Source organism: Trichoderma aggressivum (genome assembly GCF_033847375.1).
Source record: "Trichoderma aggressivum f. europaeum strain CBS 100526 chromosome Unknown scaffold_005, whole genome shotgun sequence".
In the NCBI taxonomy this organism is placed as follows: Eukaryota; Fungi; Ascomycota; class Sordariomycetes; order Hypocreales; family Hypocreaceae; genus Trichoderma; species Trichoderma aggressivum.
In genome coordinates, this window is record NW_026946371.1 from 930,112 (window position 1) to 947,504 (window position 17,393).

The following is a 17,393-nucleotide window of genomic DNA, read 5'->3' on the forward strand; positions in this document are numbered from 1 at the left end:
GCTGTATTCAGAGTCGGATATGCCCCCAACATGACCTTGCATGCTCGACGGGGGTAGGTCATGTAGACGTCGTATCGCTTCGCATAGCCCCTGGAGACTGGCAACCAACCAACCAACCCCACGAAAAGTGCATGTCCACGCATCTCATCGACACAGTGTCCCAGGTTCGGCTACCGTCTCATTGCCGATATCAGTGTCCGTTGAAGCAGCCACTGGCATCTCCCCTAGTACGTACATGTAGGTGCTACTGGAGTTACGAGGTCGATTAGAGCCGTATGGAGACAAGCGCATGGGATCGAGGGCACGGAGACAATGAGCGGCAGATGTGCCACAGCCTATAGGCGGATTCAGGTTCAAAGGTTTGGAATTATGCACGCGGGAGGCTTTGGGGTCCAGAGGCTAGTTGGCCAGCTATTTCGCGGGGAACCTGGGCGTCTTGTCTGTTTTGAGTCTAGATGCCACCGTTAGATTGGAGATGGTTGTTGGGCATGATGACTAGGAACGCGAGTCGAACATGGACAGTTGGTAATTCTAGAGGCTATTATTGGCGGTCCTCCGTCAGTTGATTCGGGAGTGGTTTTCGGCTGCTGGGGATGAGTCGACCTGAATGACAAATTCTAAAGTCCGCGGCGATGAGTTGAAGTTGTGCGCCTGAATGTGAATGTGCAGGCTTGATCTATAGAAGGCTGAAGCTAGATGAAGAGTCGGAAGAGCGTCTGGGAGGAGTTCGGACACGGTCCAGCAGATTCAGCTATAACTACATATCTAGTAGGTATCTAGCCCTGTAATTCGGCATACCAGGATTGAGGGGAGTCGGAATTGGACCTGAAGGATCGTTTCCGGCCCCAGTCAGTCAGCGTCAGTTGTGGTTGGAGAGCAGAGAGTTGCACGGTGAAGAGATGAGAGACGGAACAGAGACGGAAACTAAAGACGGAATGGAGACGGAATATATCCATTGTTTGTCATTTCATAGGTACTAGGTTATTGCAACTGCTTATGTTGTCTTGTCGTCAATACATTTCATTATCGTGGACGCTTAAAGGCACTTGGCCTTACAATGATGCCTCGCTTTTGTTGATGTTTAGCCAATATCACAACCACGAGTAAACATGTCAACAATTAGTGATTTATGGGCTGAACATGGGGTAAACGGGCTCATATGTCTGCTTACTACCAGGTACTCAAGACATATTGACTCATTTCCCGGTTGCTGTAGATGCACTGGATGCCAGTTCCAAGCCAACACCATGGACTCAATATCGTGGATGAGGCCTACGGGTAGAGAGAGATCCAATACACGCGGACAGAGTTACAGCGCCCACAGCGCCTCTAGTCAACTCGAGCCCACTAAACTGCCGCTACACAGGGGACCCAGGCCCCGCCAGTTCCCCAGTCGCCGCTAAAGAGTTTGAAACATTGGGAACATGGAACCTTAGTAGGTTAGTAAAGAAAAAGAGAGAAACAAAACTTGACACATTGTCACCAGTCCCAAAGAGCAAAGAGCCTCACATCCCCATATTTCTCGTCCGTCCATCTCAATCTCGTCCGCATCGCTGGTTTGACGCAAACCGCCTGGCCTTGCCCGAATCCAGCCGCAAATCACCAGCCACCGTCGCGAAGCTGCGCTGTCTTTCTTTGCCTCGTGCTGCCTCGTGCTGTGCGAATCGAGTCCCATCGAACACAGCCAACCAGACCACGCTCATTCACCGCAAACCGCCAACCAAAAGAATCAGCTGAGCCTCGCTCGTTCGTTCATTGTCGCCCCAGCCATCCAGTCCAGAAGATACAGCTGCTAGACTCGCGCTCCTTCGGCCAGCTCCGCGATCGTCGCCTTCTGTGGGCAATCCACTGCGACTTGCTCCTCCATCCACAGCCAACCAATCCGCTAAGCCTCGCTCGAGATTATTCGCCAGCCCCGGCCCAAGCGGTTTTTTGCTCAGCCTTGCTCTTCACCCCCCACGACCCCGCCATCTTCTTGTTCCGCAGAACAAGCATTGAGCATCCAGAGAGAGGCGGAAGAGAGAAAGAGAGAAGAATCTCAGACAAATAGCCGGCCTTGTCTTCCTTCTCCCCTTCTCCCTTCTTCTTCCTCCCCGCTAAGGTGTCCTCAGCCAGGGCCACCTTGATACCCAAGATCGCCAAGGTGGATTCCGACCAGCCCATCGTGGCATCTTCCGGTGCCCTGCAACACATCATCCCCTACATCAACGGCACCCTCACGAATCTCAACGCCGCCTTTCAAGAGTCGAGCGAGTACATCTCGGGGACCCTGGGCGTCCCGCCCACCTTTGTCTACAGCGGCCTCGCTGCCCTTGTGGCCCTACCCATCACCATGTCGCGATACGGATGGTCGCTCAGCCGCGAGCAGAGCTTCGGCGCCATGTCGGGCGGCGTTCCAGACGTCACAAACGAAGACTTTAGCTACATCACCGCCCAGGACCTGGACGACCCTCGAGTCGAGTACACCGACACCCGCCACTATCCTCCTCGACCGCGCTCCAGGGGACCCTCAGAGCCCGAAGACGACATCCTGCTGATTAAGAACAGAGGTGTTACTTATCCGGCTCACTTCCCCGCCTACTCGATTGGTGATGGCAAGCTGTACGTCAAGGATGTGCGTGACCGTATCGGCCTCCTGATGGATCTGTCGTCGCGCACAACACGCCGAGTCAAACTGCTTTATAAGGGAAAGCAGCTCAAGGAGTCCATGTATCCCGTCCGAGAATATGGCGTCAAGAACAAGAGCGAACTCATGGCTGTCATCCCCGACGCCGAGGACGACAACAGCGGCCGATCGGATGACGAAATGATTATCGTGGACGAGCCGCGAACCGAGACCAAATCCTCAAAGTCGAAGGGCAAGAAGAAGAAGGGCAAGAAGAGGTCTGACAAGAGCGAGGCCACATCCCCCACCAGCCCCGTTGACAGCGGCTCAAACGCCGATGCGGCTAATGGAGTCTCGCCCGCGGCCATCAGTGCCGCTATGAAGAAGCTGGACGACATCTCTGACGACTTCCACACCAACTGGCTGCCGCTGTGCCGTAACTATATCGAGTCGCCCCCCAAGGATGCCAAGAAGCGAGACGAGGAGCACAGGAAGCTGTCTGAATCCGTCATGCAGCAAATCATCTTGAAGCTGGACGGCGTGGAGACGGAGGGCGTGGATGACATTCGTCAGAGACGAAAGGACCTTGTCCGACGAGTCCAAGAGGTGCTCAAGCAGCTGGATACCGCCAAGGCATCATGATGCAGCGTGCCGCATATTGTTTTCCTTTCTTTTCCTCCTGTTGCGTTCAACGGAGTCTTATTTCCATTCATCTTACTTGGGCCGTGTTTTGTCTTTTCATCTTTGACACAGGATATCCATCACTCCCCTCCTTGCGCGTTTCTATAAACACACTCTTACAAAAAATATTGGGCACTGAGGCATACTGGGGGTACATGGTTTTTACAAAAGAGACGGCTGGCGGAACGAGGGCTGGGGACGGCCATGACGAAGCAGCTTGATCCATGAGCGATATAGACCTTTTTTCGCATTTGCGCACTTCTTACAAATACTACTAGAAAAGAGATGCTACATACTATGGAATGGAGCTGGGAGGGGGCGGTTGGTTGGCCGTTGGGGTGGCACAACACAACACAGCACCTACATACACAGAGTAGAAGGGTGTTTTTTGATAGATTGACGATGATGCATGGCGATATAAAGGGTTTGCTGTCTATTCTATTAATACGAGCCGAAAGCCAAATGCATGTTTTTTTTTTTTTAAACAATTGACTGTTGAGGACTTATCAATTACTAGGGTATATCAGTTCTTTTGGTCTCTTAGTTGGGTACTTTAGGGCAAAACGATGACTGATATCATCGTTCTCCGTCTTGATCTTCACATGGTGCACGCAGCAAATGGTACGTACCTAACCTTATCTTTCCATCTTTCATCATTGCTGCATCCCACTTGAAATCACGTGCAATCTCCATATCGCGTTAGTACCTATGACACTGCTATCACCAACCAAAACAAGCACAGCGAGAGAAAAAAAAAACCAACTACCTACCCGATAAGCCCCGGCAAATTATCGGCTCAGATTCTAGGTCTCGCAGCCCTAAGCACCACCAACCCGTGAGCCCTTCCTCGCCTGCCCCGGAACCCACCCTTGCCCAATCCGGCTAGCCCTGCTGTTCCAAAGGCACAACGAGCCCCAAGCGGCACTGCGATTTTCTCGCCGTTCCAATCTGTATCGCGACCACTTCATCAACAACCAAGGGACGACTAACCCACAAGCAGCACAGCAACAAATTCTCCTGAGGTCGGAGGGTTTGTGTGTTTTCGTCGTCTGTCTTCTTCATCTCTTTTTCTTTCCACCCCCCCGAAAGAACCGGTACGATGTCGTCGTTCGAGTCGGTTGTGAGTATTCACCGTTGAACCACCACATGCACATGTCTTTTTCGCCTGGGATCCGAATGTTTGTGGAGTGCCAGACAAGGGAAGAGGAAGGGAGACAAAGGACAGAGACAGAGCACATTGGACGCCAGCGCACATGGCAAAGCAGTCGAGAGGAGCTTGGGATTGAGTGCTGGGAGATGGACGTGATTGCTGTTCTTGTTCATATGCGCTGGTGGCAATTGATGCTGCTTGCTGCTGCTTTCGAGCCTCTTCTCTTGCTTTGGCTGGCACATACCCGACGCGGACAATTGGCGATGGGGGGAAGAGACAGACTGGGAACACATTGTGCAAGATGGATGCTAACCGTGTCGCTTTTCTAGGTCGTCATTGACGGCAAGGGCCACCTCCTAGGTCGTCTCGCCTCCATCGTCGCCAAGCAGCTCCTCAACGGTCAGAAGATCGTCATCGTCCGCTGCGAGGCCCTCAACATCTCTGGCGAGTTCTTCCGCGCCAAGCGTACGTCACGTCCCCTGCCATCCGCCGAATCTGCTGCGAGCCCATCTCTCATCGATCTTGAGAGCCAGCAATCGCCAGAGTCGACGAAGAAGACGAGAATGAGAATATACTGACATTTGGAAACAGTCAAGTACCACGCCTACCTGCGCAAGATGACCCGATACAACCCCACTCGCGGTGGTGAGTTTGCGCGACCCCAACGCCTCCCGATTGTCGTGTTGTCAGGATATTAACGACGTCTTTTTTCCTCTCCAGGTCCCTTCCACTTCCGCGCTCCCTCCAGAATCTTCTACAAGGCCGTCCGTGGTATGATCCCCCACAAGACCGCCCGCGGTGCCGCCGCTCTGGAGCGCCTCAAGGTCTTCGAGGGTGTCCCTCCCCCCTACGATAAGAAGAAGAAGATGGTCGTTCCCCAGGCTCTCCGTGTCCTGAGACTGCAGCCCGGTCGCAAGTACTGCACCGTTGGCCGTCTGAGCCACGAGGTCGGCTGGAAGTACCAGGATGTTGTTGCCCGGTATGTTATTGTCACGCTCCTCTTTTTGCTCTTTTTCCAGATGTCGGGATCGAAATGGCTGACGTATTCAATCACAGGTTGGAGGAGAGGCGGAAGGCCAAGGGCGCTGCCTACTACGAGCGCAAGAAGGTTGCTGCACGACAACTGTCCGACGCGAAGAAGAACGCCTCTGTCAAGGAGGAGACTGCGAAGGCCCTCGCGGCTTATGGCTACTAAGCTGGCCATTCCTCGGCTCCTCGCGGGGGAGCCTTGGTACTTCGCATTGTCTTTTTCTCGTGCGTTTCATTAGATTGGCGCGGCGGTTCACAAAGGAATTACACTTGATTTGCTGAGTGATGGCGAGGGCGGCGGCTTTTTTGGGGGGGCGGATGGGAAACTCTTTTCTCCAATTATTTCCTTCATGAAAATTCTCTTTGTCAATCGGAACCCAGAAATCCATCCCACAGAAAAAAATAAAGCACAAGGAAACCCCCAACAATCAGCACGAAAAAGAAATGATCCTGGCATCGAGATTTTTCTCCTTTCGTGAGGGTGACAGCGGATGGACTTGGTTGCGACGTTGTAATGTGGTTCTTTGCGTTTTCTTCTCGGTCTGGTTTGCGCACATTTGGGATTTGGAATGTCGGTCATGGGCTTGGGGAAGGGATGTTCTTTTGTTTCCGGCCTCGCGAATGGCTTCGCACTGCTCAAGGACGCTATTCCCGGCTTATTGCGGAACAACAAAAAAGTGAGTCGGCGACAGGAATTGGGGGGACGTGGGAGAGGATGGGCAAGTGATGATCATACCCTTCCTCTTGAGCAAAAGAGGTGTCTAGCATTGCACAAATACTAGGAGTAGACGGAATGATAAATGCTTTTGAACAATTAATGATTTATAATGTGAATCTTGCTTCCACTCGCGCTTGGCTTGTTGTGTGATTTGTATGCTACATTTTTGTAGATTTTGCTATTAAATCTGTGTTGCCTACTTAGTAATTTGGTGCTGTTATTTCATGCTTGCTTCTATCTTATTTGATAGATTGTATTTCCATTGAATATCTCACATATCTTTTAGCCAACTTATACTGAGACGTAAATTCGGATCTACTAAATACTCACAATTCCCATCTCCCATCGTTTTATATCTTTCTATATAGCTGTCAACCTACGCAATCCTTCACTCACATGCAGTAATCTTCCAAACAGAACAACCTCCCCCCTTCCTCTCGTGTCCGTCAAAACTTTAATCATGTTGAAAATACCATTTCTGGCAATTCATTTCAGGGTAAGCAAAGCTGTAAAGTTTGACGGGACTTGCAGATTAGCGCCCGTCTCGCCTAGAATCCCCCACAGTCATGTGTTGATAAGATAAGCACCTTTTTTTGTGGTTCAGCGAGAGGTGTCCTCACTGGACATTGACATGCCTTGGACTTTTGTGTTATTCATGAAGCAGCCTCTCTCTCTTTTGACTTGAGCACCATTCCGCCCTTTGTACAAGATTGTTGGGCGCAAGTCACTCTTGTATTTTGTTGATTACTAGCATCTAGACATACACTCAATCACTGCACATTACAGACCAATCCGAGTAGTAATTGCACGAGGCGCAAACACCTCGAATCCTCAATCTCGAACTACCACATCACCGTCTTTCCACATTCCTCCCAAAACCGCAACCATGTCGGACCTCGACCACTTCAGCATGCTCCCCATCCACATGGACCCCCAGTCCAAGGCCATCCTCCCCTCCGGCAGCAGGCCGTCGCGCGCCCTCGCCGCCGAGCTGGAGAAGCTCAACAACCTGCACCGCGCCATCCTCAACATCGAGGTTCCCCCCGGCGCGATCCCGCTCGTCCCTCCTCCGCCGATCCCTGTCAACCCGAAGCGCACCGCCAACGTCTCCAAGCTGCGCGACAGCGGCAACACCGAGTACCGCAAGCAAAAGTACGCAGAGGCCGTCAAGTTTTACACCCAGGGCATCGAGATGGCGCTGCAGCGGCCCCTCTGGGAGCCCGCGGCGCTGGTAAGGGAGGAGGTGTCCATGCTGTATGCCAACCGCGCGCAGTCGCACATGGCCATGGGTAACTGGCCCGAGGGCGCGGTCGATGCGGAATCCAGCGTCGAGGCGAGGAGGGTCGGCAATGCGAAGGGGTGGTGGCGTAGGGGCCGGTGCTTGACGGAGATGGGGAGGCTGGATGAGGCGCGCGAGTGGGTCAAGAGAGCGTTGGAGATGGAGGGCGAGGAGGCCGACTTGGTGACGCTGCTCAAGGACATTGAGGAGAGGATTGAAAAGTCGCGGGCGTAGAGTGTCCCGGCTTTGAAGTCGAGGGGGAAGAAGGGGAGGGGGAAGAAGGCGCGCGCTCAACGGGGACGGAGTGGGAGTGAAGTGAAGTGAGATGAAGCAGCATTTCGGGTCATTGAGCGTTGAGGATGGGCTGGTTGTACGTTTAGACGTGTGGTCGAAGCAAGGGATGGCGTTGGGAGCACATTGTATGTAGTATCTGATTTGGTACCGCAGTGATTTGAGGTATCTGGTATTTGGAATCTGTTTCACGCATTGTTGCTGTTTGTCCATCTTGCCTGTCTGTTTGTGATTGGGCTACTGGGTACGTGGAGCTCCAATTACCATAATCTGCCTACCTATTCTACCTATTCTTGTTCCTTGATACAGACTTTATTATGCCACTACCATCAGTCACACATCAAATAGCCACCAAAGGAAGGCAAAAAAAGATCGGGACATTGTCATGAAAAGCGCCAAACGATCATCCTGATACAACCACCTATATCGTAGTAGGTTGTCCTACCACGGCAAATTAGTTCCAGCATGTCCAAAGCCGAGTCCTAGTCGCACAACCCAATCGAGGGAAAATCTGTCCGTTCACATCTCTCCCCCCCTTGCATATCACGAAACAAAAGAAAACAAACACGTCACTTTTGTGGGAAGCACACGGCAAATTGGCAATAAAAAAAGGCAGTTTTCTTCCGGCGCTATGGTTCAAAACAACAACAACAGCAATGGACCCAGTTTCTTCTTTCCTAGCAGAGAGACGTTGGAACGAACAGTAAAGAGATGAATATAGTATAACTCCTCCGTAGCTGTGTGTAGTATATTGCGTGGTTCGCGCGTCGCCGTCGTCTTCTTTAACCGCTGTTATCCGTTCCGCAAAAACAAAGTTGCCGCTCTTTTTTCCGCGCAAAAAATATGAACTAGGAAAACACAACAAGGGAGATAGCATATGAGATTTAAGACCACCAAAGATTGGAAAAAGTTCATGTAGCAATGGGGGGAGGACCGAGTTTATTCGTGTGATGCAAAGGGGGGGTATATTGTGAATTTCAGATTTTGTCTTGTCTTGTCTTTATCGTCTGAGCGTATCGTGAATGAAATGCCGTTTGGTGGACTGGACTCTTTTCCTCTTTTTTTTTTTGTTGTCTAATGAATTCCGCGAAATGTGCGAAGAAAAAGGGCGTCCAGCCGAGGTGCCCCTTTGTTTTCCCCCGATGATGCGAGTTTTGATACAAACAGTCAGCGCTGTTTACTGAGTCCCAAATCGCAAGACGGCGAATCGATGGACGATTTGAAAAAGCGCCCCCCTCTTCTGAGGCACCCCGAGGTAGTAGGAGAGAGTTACAGCAACAGCGCCGACAGAGAGAAAAAAAAACCACTTCATGAGCGAGCTTTAAGAGAACAATTGACCGGGTTGAATTTACTGGGCGGCCTTTTCGTTGTAGGTCTTCTCGACGGCAGAGGTGGTCTTCCTCCGGGGTCGCATGACGGCGTCCTGGCTGCTCATGCGCCTGTCGAGGGCGCGCTCCAGCTTTGCGCCGAGGGCGAGCTTGCTCATCCTCTCGTACTTTTCCTCGGACAGGGTGACGCGCTGGGAGGAGAGGGCCTTGTTCTCCATGCGGTCGAGGCCGGTGGCGATCTCGCGGATCTCGGCGTGCTGGGAGTCGGTGGTCTGGACGGACATGGCCACCGAGGGGGCGGCCATGCTGTAGGCGCTGTAGCGGAGGGAAGCGCGGTTCTGCAGGTGTTTGAACATTTTCTGGTTAGTTTGGTGGGAAAGAGATGTATTATTGAGTAAGAAAGCGGCAAAGAGAGAGGGAGAGGAGGAGGGAGAAGAAGAAGAGAGGCGGGAGTATATCGCCAGCAGAGGCCACAGTGAATGGAGGCGCGTTGCGTGTGTACCGCAAACGAGCCAGCAGCCTTTGTTCACAAGCCAAGCCGCTTCGAGGGAGGAATAAAAAATAAAACCGGCATAATAATTGGGTGGAAGTGAAAGGCACAGCACAAAAAAGTATAGTATACATACCGAGGGAGCCATGATTGGGCGAGAAGATTCCATGGAAACGGGCATAGTGGTGGAGTTGAAGTTTGCTGGAGGGCTGATGCCTTTTTATCAAGCTTTGCGAGGTCGACCCGCCGGGAGTGGAAAGCTTGGGAGGAGAGAAGAAAAAGAGGGCGAGAGAGCGCAAAGAGGGAGCGAGTAAGTGGGAAGTGTGATTGGCAAGGGGTGGGAAACAAGGCGAGAAAATGCTATGCTATGCTATGCTCTGCTATGATGGATGCTAGTTAATATGGCTATGGCTTGGCGGGTTTTGTCGCAAGTCTGGTGTCAGGTTTGACCGGGTTTGGTTTGGAACGGGGCCGATCAGGAGTCTGGCGATGGATTGGGAGAAACAAATAATTGGAGACGAATGGACGGCTATGGATTCTCGTGTGGTGTGTGCTGTTTTGGCGATGTCCGTCGGAGGTGGGAGATTTGATGTTCTGGGGTTCAGGGGGGCGGATTGCGGCAGATTGATGTTTGTTTGCCCGTGAATGGATTTTGATGGGCTTGAGAGGGCGAAACAAGGCAAAGAGCCGGGATTTTGATTTGACTCGATTTTCTATTTGGACATGGGCAAAAAGAGAATGGAGGAGAGGAAAGAAAAAAAAAAAAAGAGGCGCGGCGAGGGATGGGGATGGGAGATGATGAGCAAGACGATGGTGGAGCCAGGATGGAGATGGCAGTAGTACCAGGTTCGTTAGTAGCACGGAGTAGGAAAAGACCATCACTGTACGTGCCGTAGTAGGGCGGCTAGGGGGGCATGGGGGGTTGACCTGGACGGCGGGGTACACGAGGGCCAAGTACCGCGCAAACCCATGGACTGGTGATGGGTGATGCTTGCAAGTTGCTGGGCGGACGGGGGGTGGGAAGCCTGTATCACACGTGTAATAAATGGCGAGCGGCGCTTGAATGCTTGTTTGAAGCTGTGATTAGTTGAATGTCATTGCATCATGATGCTGGTTTTCTCAGAGCTAGTATATTGCTTGGGTACCTAGATGTCAACATGGACAACTTGTTGATACCTTATACTGCCTATATATCCCGGGAATTCATATACATGCAGTATCCAGCACCAAGGGCCTGTAATCACATTGATGGATGCCACTGTATAGCACATACAGCCACCTAAACCAAGGCAATACCTCCTCGTCCACGTATTTGATGCCGCTGCCCATCGAATGCAACGTCGTCTTGCAGGCAGCCTTGCAAGCAGCCATGTGCTGTAAGCCGATCCGTATCATCCATATTGATCCTCGACTTCTCTCTCCCTGGCTGGCATCATCCACTCCCACTCGCTGCTAACCAGAATCTACATACCAGCAAATTTGATCTTTCCATGCATGGCATCATCATCACCAGTCTATGCATCACATTACTCGTACTCGTACAATATAACATCCAGGCATTGAGCTCCCTTCGCTCTGGTCCATGCTTCTGCCGCTCTTCCAGGCGAAAAAAGAAACCAGGACCTAAAAAAGTGAACGTGCAGGCCCTGGTTAGCGGGTAACGTGCCCGCCATGTCCCCTAAACGAACCCCCCCCAAACCGCCTGTGGAAAATGCCATGTGCCAGCCGCATGGTCAGACCACCACTTTGATTTTCTCAACCTCCACCTTTTCTCTTCGCTGGCGTCCGGCCACGGAAGCTCTCAACTGGCTTGCTCTCCCCATGTCTTGCATCAATCAATGCATTTTACATACTGGATTCGTATCGCCATGGAGCTCAAGATGCTGATGCTGACCTTCTGCTGATAGAATAGACAGCTACAGCTACAGCTATTCGCAGCCATTGCCGCGCATCAAGAATCCGCTTCTGCGCAATCAATCAATCCCAGCACCGTCGCATGGCTGGCTGGCTGCTTCGCTCCCGTCCCCTTGCAAAACAGCAAAAGCACTGCAAACAAGCAAGCAAGCAAACCCTGGGCCACGTTTTGTCGGGCCTCACTCTTCAGCCGAAGCGCACCGCCGAGCCAATCACGCCGTCGCCGCCCAATCGCCCCGACACGGCACGAACAAACCCCTTCGCGCGCAGGGCATTTTTGCATTCCCCATTCATTCCACACCAGCGGCCAAACGGGAAACCATCCCTGCGCCATTGCACGTGGCTCGCCAGGGGAGCCCGGAAACCTTGGCTTCGCGGCCCTTGTCGACCCTTTTTTTTCGCTCTGCTCTGCTCTGCTTGCTCGTTTGCAGCCTGGAAAGATGGAAGCGCTTGGCCGTGGGTGATGACGACGATGGTGACATGTTTTCTGGCCCACACAGCCACTGCCGGACAGGTTTCTTTTTCTGTTGCGTCTCTTGCGGGCTTCTTCTTGTCGCTCTGCCGTGCGAGGAAGCTCTTGATTGAGATCGTCTCGACGCTACTGCTAGCACGCATGAAGCACACCGGCGTCATCAACTAGCCAAACTAGCCGTTTCCAAACCAACCCACCGAGAAGCTCTTAGCTCTTACGAGTCCTATTCACCATACGAGACGAGCCTTGCGACGCGGATTGCTTCTACTTCAGTTGAGCATGTATCGTGTTTGGCATGTCTTTACTTGTGCATCTGTCTTCTCCTTGTCTTTCTTCCAAGTCCTTTCGAAAGTAGCTTCTTCATGCTGCGGTCTTGGTGGATCGAATCTGCGAGACTCGAATCTTACTACACAGCTACACCGACGCCGTAGTCTGACTCCGGCCGGGCGCATCTCTCCCTGTCCCCGGTTTTCGTACCCAGTTTGCTCTCGTACCGCAGATTCCGCAACGGCCTGCACCTCATGCTATTCTGAATGCTATGTCAAGTGGCAACATTTGTGAATCCAGCAGTGGTTAATCAGTCACGGTCGTTCAGGGCACTGTCGGCTGTAAATTACGGCAACTTACTATCTGCAATGGGCTCAGCTTGGAGGCGTGAGCTCCAGTCTTGCACGCACGCAAAAAGCTGCAATATGAGATGCTCTTCATTGACATGTGAAAGTACACTGGTTATAACTGCTATGAAACGATATAGGCAATGCCTATGACCCCCCCTCTCAGCTTCTAAACTTGGACTTGTGACCCTTCTTGGATGACTTGGATTTCTTGGAGCGATAATCGTATGAACTGCTGGGCGATGAAGAGGCAGCTGTGCTCCCAGACTCAGATCCCTTGTCGAGCGATAGCCCTTTCATCATGGCATACGGTGACTCGCATCGATGGGATCTGGACGACGCTCCGTAGCCATACTTGCGTGATCGTCCCTTGCGAGACTCCACAACCCGTTTCTCTGGAGAAGGACTGCGGCTCGGCCCTACGATAGAAACAAACGCCGGTTAGCTCTCATCCACATCAGGGGGGAACAAGTGACAAGTGTGGTCCATACCGAATCGCTTGCAGTCATCACAACATCCGTGGTCACAGGTTCTCTGATCCTCTTCCAACTGCAACGAGTCCAAATCATCTTGGATGCTGGCCATGGGGGTAGAGCACCAGCCTTGGGTGTTGGGCCCCTGGCCGCACTTGCAGCATATCCAGCTGCCGCCCTTGTCTACGAACTGGCAGTTCTTCAAAGGACACGACAGCGAACTTGACTGGGCTGGCGCAAACGAGACGTTGCGGCAAGGCGTTTCGAAGCCCGTCTCCAGGTCTATGTGTGCCGAAGGGCAGTAATACCAGACGAGTGATGTATGCGCACACGAGTGATATCTAGGATGTCCGTGACACATTTTGAGGATATAAGGGATTGAGGTCGATAAAAGGGTAAGTGATATATGTGAGTGACTGTTGGCAGATTGAAGGTGGCAGAGTGGGAAAGATCTGGTATTGGTATCGATATTGATACTCTCTTGAATGAGGCAGGACTGCCTATTTATATCCAACAGCATCTCGACAGCTTGTCTTTATCGACGAGATGTTCGCCTCAGGATCGACGCCTCGGGATCGATAATTCTACGTGGGAAGTGCAAGTGCCAGGTTGCAATCATGTCGGTCCCGGATTCGACCTGGCTGTCCTCTCACTCACCTGCTGTGCAATCCTTTGTCCATCCTGCCTGGCGAGACTGGAACCATTCATCATCTCACAGCCAATCCAATCATCCCTGTTTCCTGGATACGAGCCTCATGATGTGTAAGTGATGCAGCGGAATGAGACTCCGCCCTTGGTGACACGAACCAATGCTGTCATACCATTGCTCGCAGATAGTATATGCAAGATGAAGGCGCGGAGATCTAACTCTCATCCCGGGATCCTGGTTTCCGGATCGACGTGGCCCTAATTTGAGATTCAATGTTTCGGACGTTGTGGGGAGTTGCGTGTGACAATGGCGAGATTTGCTTGCGCTTGACGATGGATCGAGTACAAGTGGCGAGATCCGTGTTTGCAGATTCGGACTCTCCGATGGGTTGGAGCTTTGCTGACGGTTTTCTGAGATGGCAATAGGTTTCGGCCGAGGATTTGCTTGCGGCTCTTTCTGACTCGAACGAATGAGTGAAGAGGGGAAACAACAGCAGTGAGGCTCTCTTCTCTGTTTGCCTCTCTGGGGTATGTGCGCTTCTGTATCACGCTGGAGAGATTGCCCCGGCGTCGTGTATCGCACAAGACGAGGTTCCCGTCCCGAATTTCTGGATCTTGGGACACAAGCCTCCCTCATGACACCATGAATAAGAGTCCTAAGTGGAAATGATGCCTTTGAGCAGAGTTGAACAAGGTGAAATGAGAGAGTTGCGACTATTGATTTGATCGCAGCATTTGGGGGTTCACAGGTGATGCATGCTCCCGAAATATTTGCCCCAGATTTGCTTCGCATGACATCTTTGACAGGTCCGATCTCGAAATCTTTGAGTCTCACTGCATTGGATTATTTAGGCAGCAGGATGTTCATTTGGGAAGAGCAAAGTGTTGCAAATTTCCGGCTGAGCATGGATGTCCTGCCTGTGAAACAAGCAAATAGCAAAGAACGAGGCAAATCCAATATTGGAGCTGCTTACTCGCACACGAACAAACTACAAACGACGCACGACTCGTGACTAATGTAGGGTTTGACCTGGCTTCACTTGGACCATCATCGAGGGCGTTGCGAGAAGAGAATTTGCTATTGTATGTATGTGAGTCGAGATATCTGATTACAGAGTACATGTATCATGCCCCAACTTGACAGGTTTCAGCTCACGACAAGCAAACATGACGACCAGCCATCAGTGTTGAGTCGGTTGAGATTATAAAGTCGTGGTAAATTTGATCTGGATCACAGTCTAGTTTCTACTTGTCCATCCAATGACAATACTTTTGACCCCCCAAAATATCTCTTCACATGGACTTTCCACCTCAGTACCCCTGATCCCCCCTCTTGCAAAACGGACAGCAGATGTGATCACAGGTCGTGTACTCGTAGTACATCATGCCGCCGCTGCACCGGCCCGTCGTGTTGTGCGTCTTGCCGCACCAGCAGCAGTTCCAGACGCCGTGGAGGCGGTTGAAATGGCACTCGGAGCGGTGGCAGATGGGCGCGGGCTCGAACTCTGCGGGGGTTGGGTAGGAGACGAGCTTGAAGGTCTGGTGTTTGCAGGGGATGCGGCCGCTGGTTTGGGAGTCTGCGCAGTAGGACCATTTTTGGGACGAGTGGCAGCAGATGAGGTCGTATATCAGGAGTTGACACATGGTTGCTGGGCTCTGAGGACAAGCAAAAGGTGAAGAAGTTTTGTTGTTTTGATCGTGGTTTGAAAGGAGCTTGTAGATGCTTCTACAGTGATAGAATCGGGAGGGGAGTTGAAGAGAAGCAGATAATCAAAGCTCTCTTTGACAGTTGTCGGATGAATACGTGTCTGCTTGAAGCACGGAGAAAAGAAAGAAGCTCTCTCCTTTACGATCTCTTCAGCTGCAATTTATAGACTTTTCAATCATGCAAATCTGCTTTTCGCTATGACCGCTCATCCCCTCTAACCCTTCACCGACTCGCATAACCCCCCTGGAATATCGACTTCCTCTCTCTTTTTTTCCCACTTGCAAGAGTACAAAGCCTTTTTTTTTTTTTCGACCCGTCAAAGATCTTCCCAGATATACAGACACCCCTGATCCAAATATTGGACATGTTCTTCTCACCGGTCATTTAAAACGTTGGAGATGCCCGAAATAAGTGAGACTTAGCCGAGCAAGCTGGAAAATGAATGGTTCTCTGGGTACACTAAGAGGGTTGTGATGGCTTTATTTTTGGAGAGTTGGTGTTTTGCTGTCGCGTGGCGAGGCGAGAAAAAATTATGTGAATGGGAGAGTTTTAGGAGGTTGAGATCTCGCTTAGGAGCTGGCATATGAAGATGCTTATACAAAATAAGCAAAGAAGAGAGAAGGAAATGGAAAGAAAATGCATGTGGATGCCAATAAAGCTGACGGGAGAAAAACACACCGAGAAAAGTCTCGGATCACTGCCCGAGTCCGAGCCCGAAAAGAAGTATCGAGAGCATGTGACGTGGAATAGGCATGTTTCTTCTCCTGATAGACTGTGATGGCGATGAGATTGTTAATTGAAGTTGCTGCTCACCATCTTCTACGTCATGCGAGGGCTCAATCATCATTGAAAAGGGCTGGGATTGTGGCATATGACACTGACGGAGCTGTCAGTTTGGAAGGGGAACGAATTCCCGGTTGGTGGGTTCGTGGAGGGGGCGTATGGAGTACATTACTGACCATTGTTTTTCACATGAGCGAATGGGAGAGTTGGAAAATTGCGAGGCTTTCAAGTTGGATGGGTGGAGAGGTGGAGAGGTATCCTTTGCCTTGGAAATGACCAATATCGGGCTGGTCCAGTCATGTATGTGTCACAAAGCCTCTCGGTGAGACATCATTGGCTCTTGACGTGGTGCAAATGTAAATTAGTATCAAGATGAACGTAACCAAGAGCGGGAAAAAGCACAACATGAGCTGAGACAAGAGCCAATAACCTGGTGTAAAAGTGCCGGCCACAGCAAACACCTCCCTGGTTCACCAATACTTACCCATACAAAGACCTTTCCGGCAATCTCAAGAAACAAATCAAGACAGTCCCTCCCTAAAGATGCAGATCCGCTGCCCGAGACTTTTTCATCAAATGTGTATAGAGCTGACTCGCTGGCGTTTACCCTTTGAAATCATGTGGCACGTCTAACTGAGACATGGACGATCGTGACTCCTCGAGGTGATGGACACAAGCTTGTACGCCCTGAATAAGGATTCCCCCGATTTCCTTGTAATTCTACCCCCCCTTTCTCCCACAATCTCCTTCTCTTGGGGGGTAGATTTCGCGCGAGCGTAGAAAGAAGCCATGGCAAAGGCAGAAAAGAGAGGGGGAAAAAAAAAGAGCAAAGGGGCGGGCTCTGCTCTATATATCAGGCGTGCAATTCTCACAAATATCATGATAGCAAAACGTATCAGGACACCCCTTCTTCCGATGATGGCAAGACCGGTAAATGTTCCCCCCGCGCTTACACTTGCAGCAGACCCATCTCCCATTGAGGTCCTGCAGCCGGCACGTCCCCGAGCTGCAGGCGGGCGAGATGAGGCAGTTCCCGCGCGCGCACGGGTTCTCGCCTGTGGCCTCGGGAGACGCAAAGACGGTGGTGGCAGGACAAGGCGAGTATTGGTTGGTGGCCGGGTTGATGGCGGCGGCAGGGCAATACGAGTATCGGGGGACGAGGCTGGACGGGTGCGTGCAGGGGTGCTGGTGGTGGTAGTGGATGAACGAG

The 17,393-nt window shown here is 51.6% G+C and overlaps 4 protein-coding genes across 4 annotated transcripts; 3 read left to right on the top strand and 1 right to left on the bottom strand.

Moving 5' to 3' along the window:
* Positions 1 to 1,247: 1,247 nt before the first annotated feature.
* Positions 1,248 to 3,247, top strand: Triagg1_2197 (uncharacterized protein; the record flags this gene model as incomplete). The annotated part of the gene is made up of 4 exons (XM_062896351.1): positions 1,248 to 1,278; positions 1,367 to 1,435; positions 1,487 to 1,657; positions 2,112 to 3,247. The coding sequence occupies 4 exons, from the start codon at positions 1,248 to 1,250 to the stop codon at positions 3,245 to 3,247; spliced, it is 1,407 nt and encodes a 468-aa protein (XP_062759053.1).
* Positions 3,248 to 4,385: 1,138 nt separating this feature from the next.
* On the top strand, positions 4,386 to 5,631 carry Triagg1_2198 (uncharacterized protein; the record flags this gene model as incomplete). Its single annotated transcript, XM_062896352.1, has 5 exons — positions 4,386 to 4,406; positions 4,766 to 4,901; positions 5,028 to 5,081; positions 5,157 to 5,415; positions 5,493 to 5,631. 5 exons carry the CDS (start codon positions 4,386 to 4,388, stop codon positions 5,629 to 5,631), a joined length of 609 nt encoding a protein of 202 aa, XP_062759054.1.
* Positions 5,632 to 7,069: 1,438 nt separating this feature from the next.
* On the top strand, positions 7,070 to 7,696 carry Triagg1_2199 (uncharacterized protein; the record flags this gene model as incomplete). The annotated part of the gene is made up of 1 exon (XM_062896355.1): positions 7,070 to 7,696. The coding sequence occupies one exon, from the start codon at positions 7,070 to 7,072 to the stop codon at positions 7,694 to 7,696; it is 627 nt and encodes a 208-aa protein (XP_062759055.1).
* Positions 7,697 to 9,101: 1,405 nt separating this feature from the next.
* Triagg1_2200 (uncharacterized protein) lies at positions 9,102 to 9,437 on the bottom strand (the record flags this gene model as incomplete). Its single annotated transcript, XM_062896356.1, has 1 exon — positions 9,102 to 9,437. The coding sequence occupies one exon, from the start codon at positions 9,435 to 9,437 to the stop codon at positions 9,102 to 9,104; it is 336 nt and encodes a 111-aa protein (XP_062759056.1).
* Between the last annotated feature and the right edge of the window lie 7,956 nt (positions 9,438 to 17,393).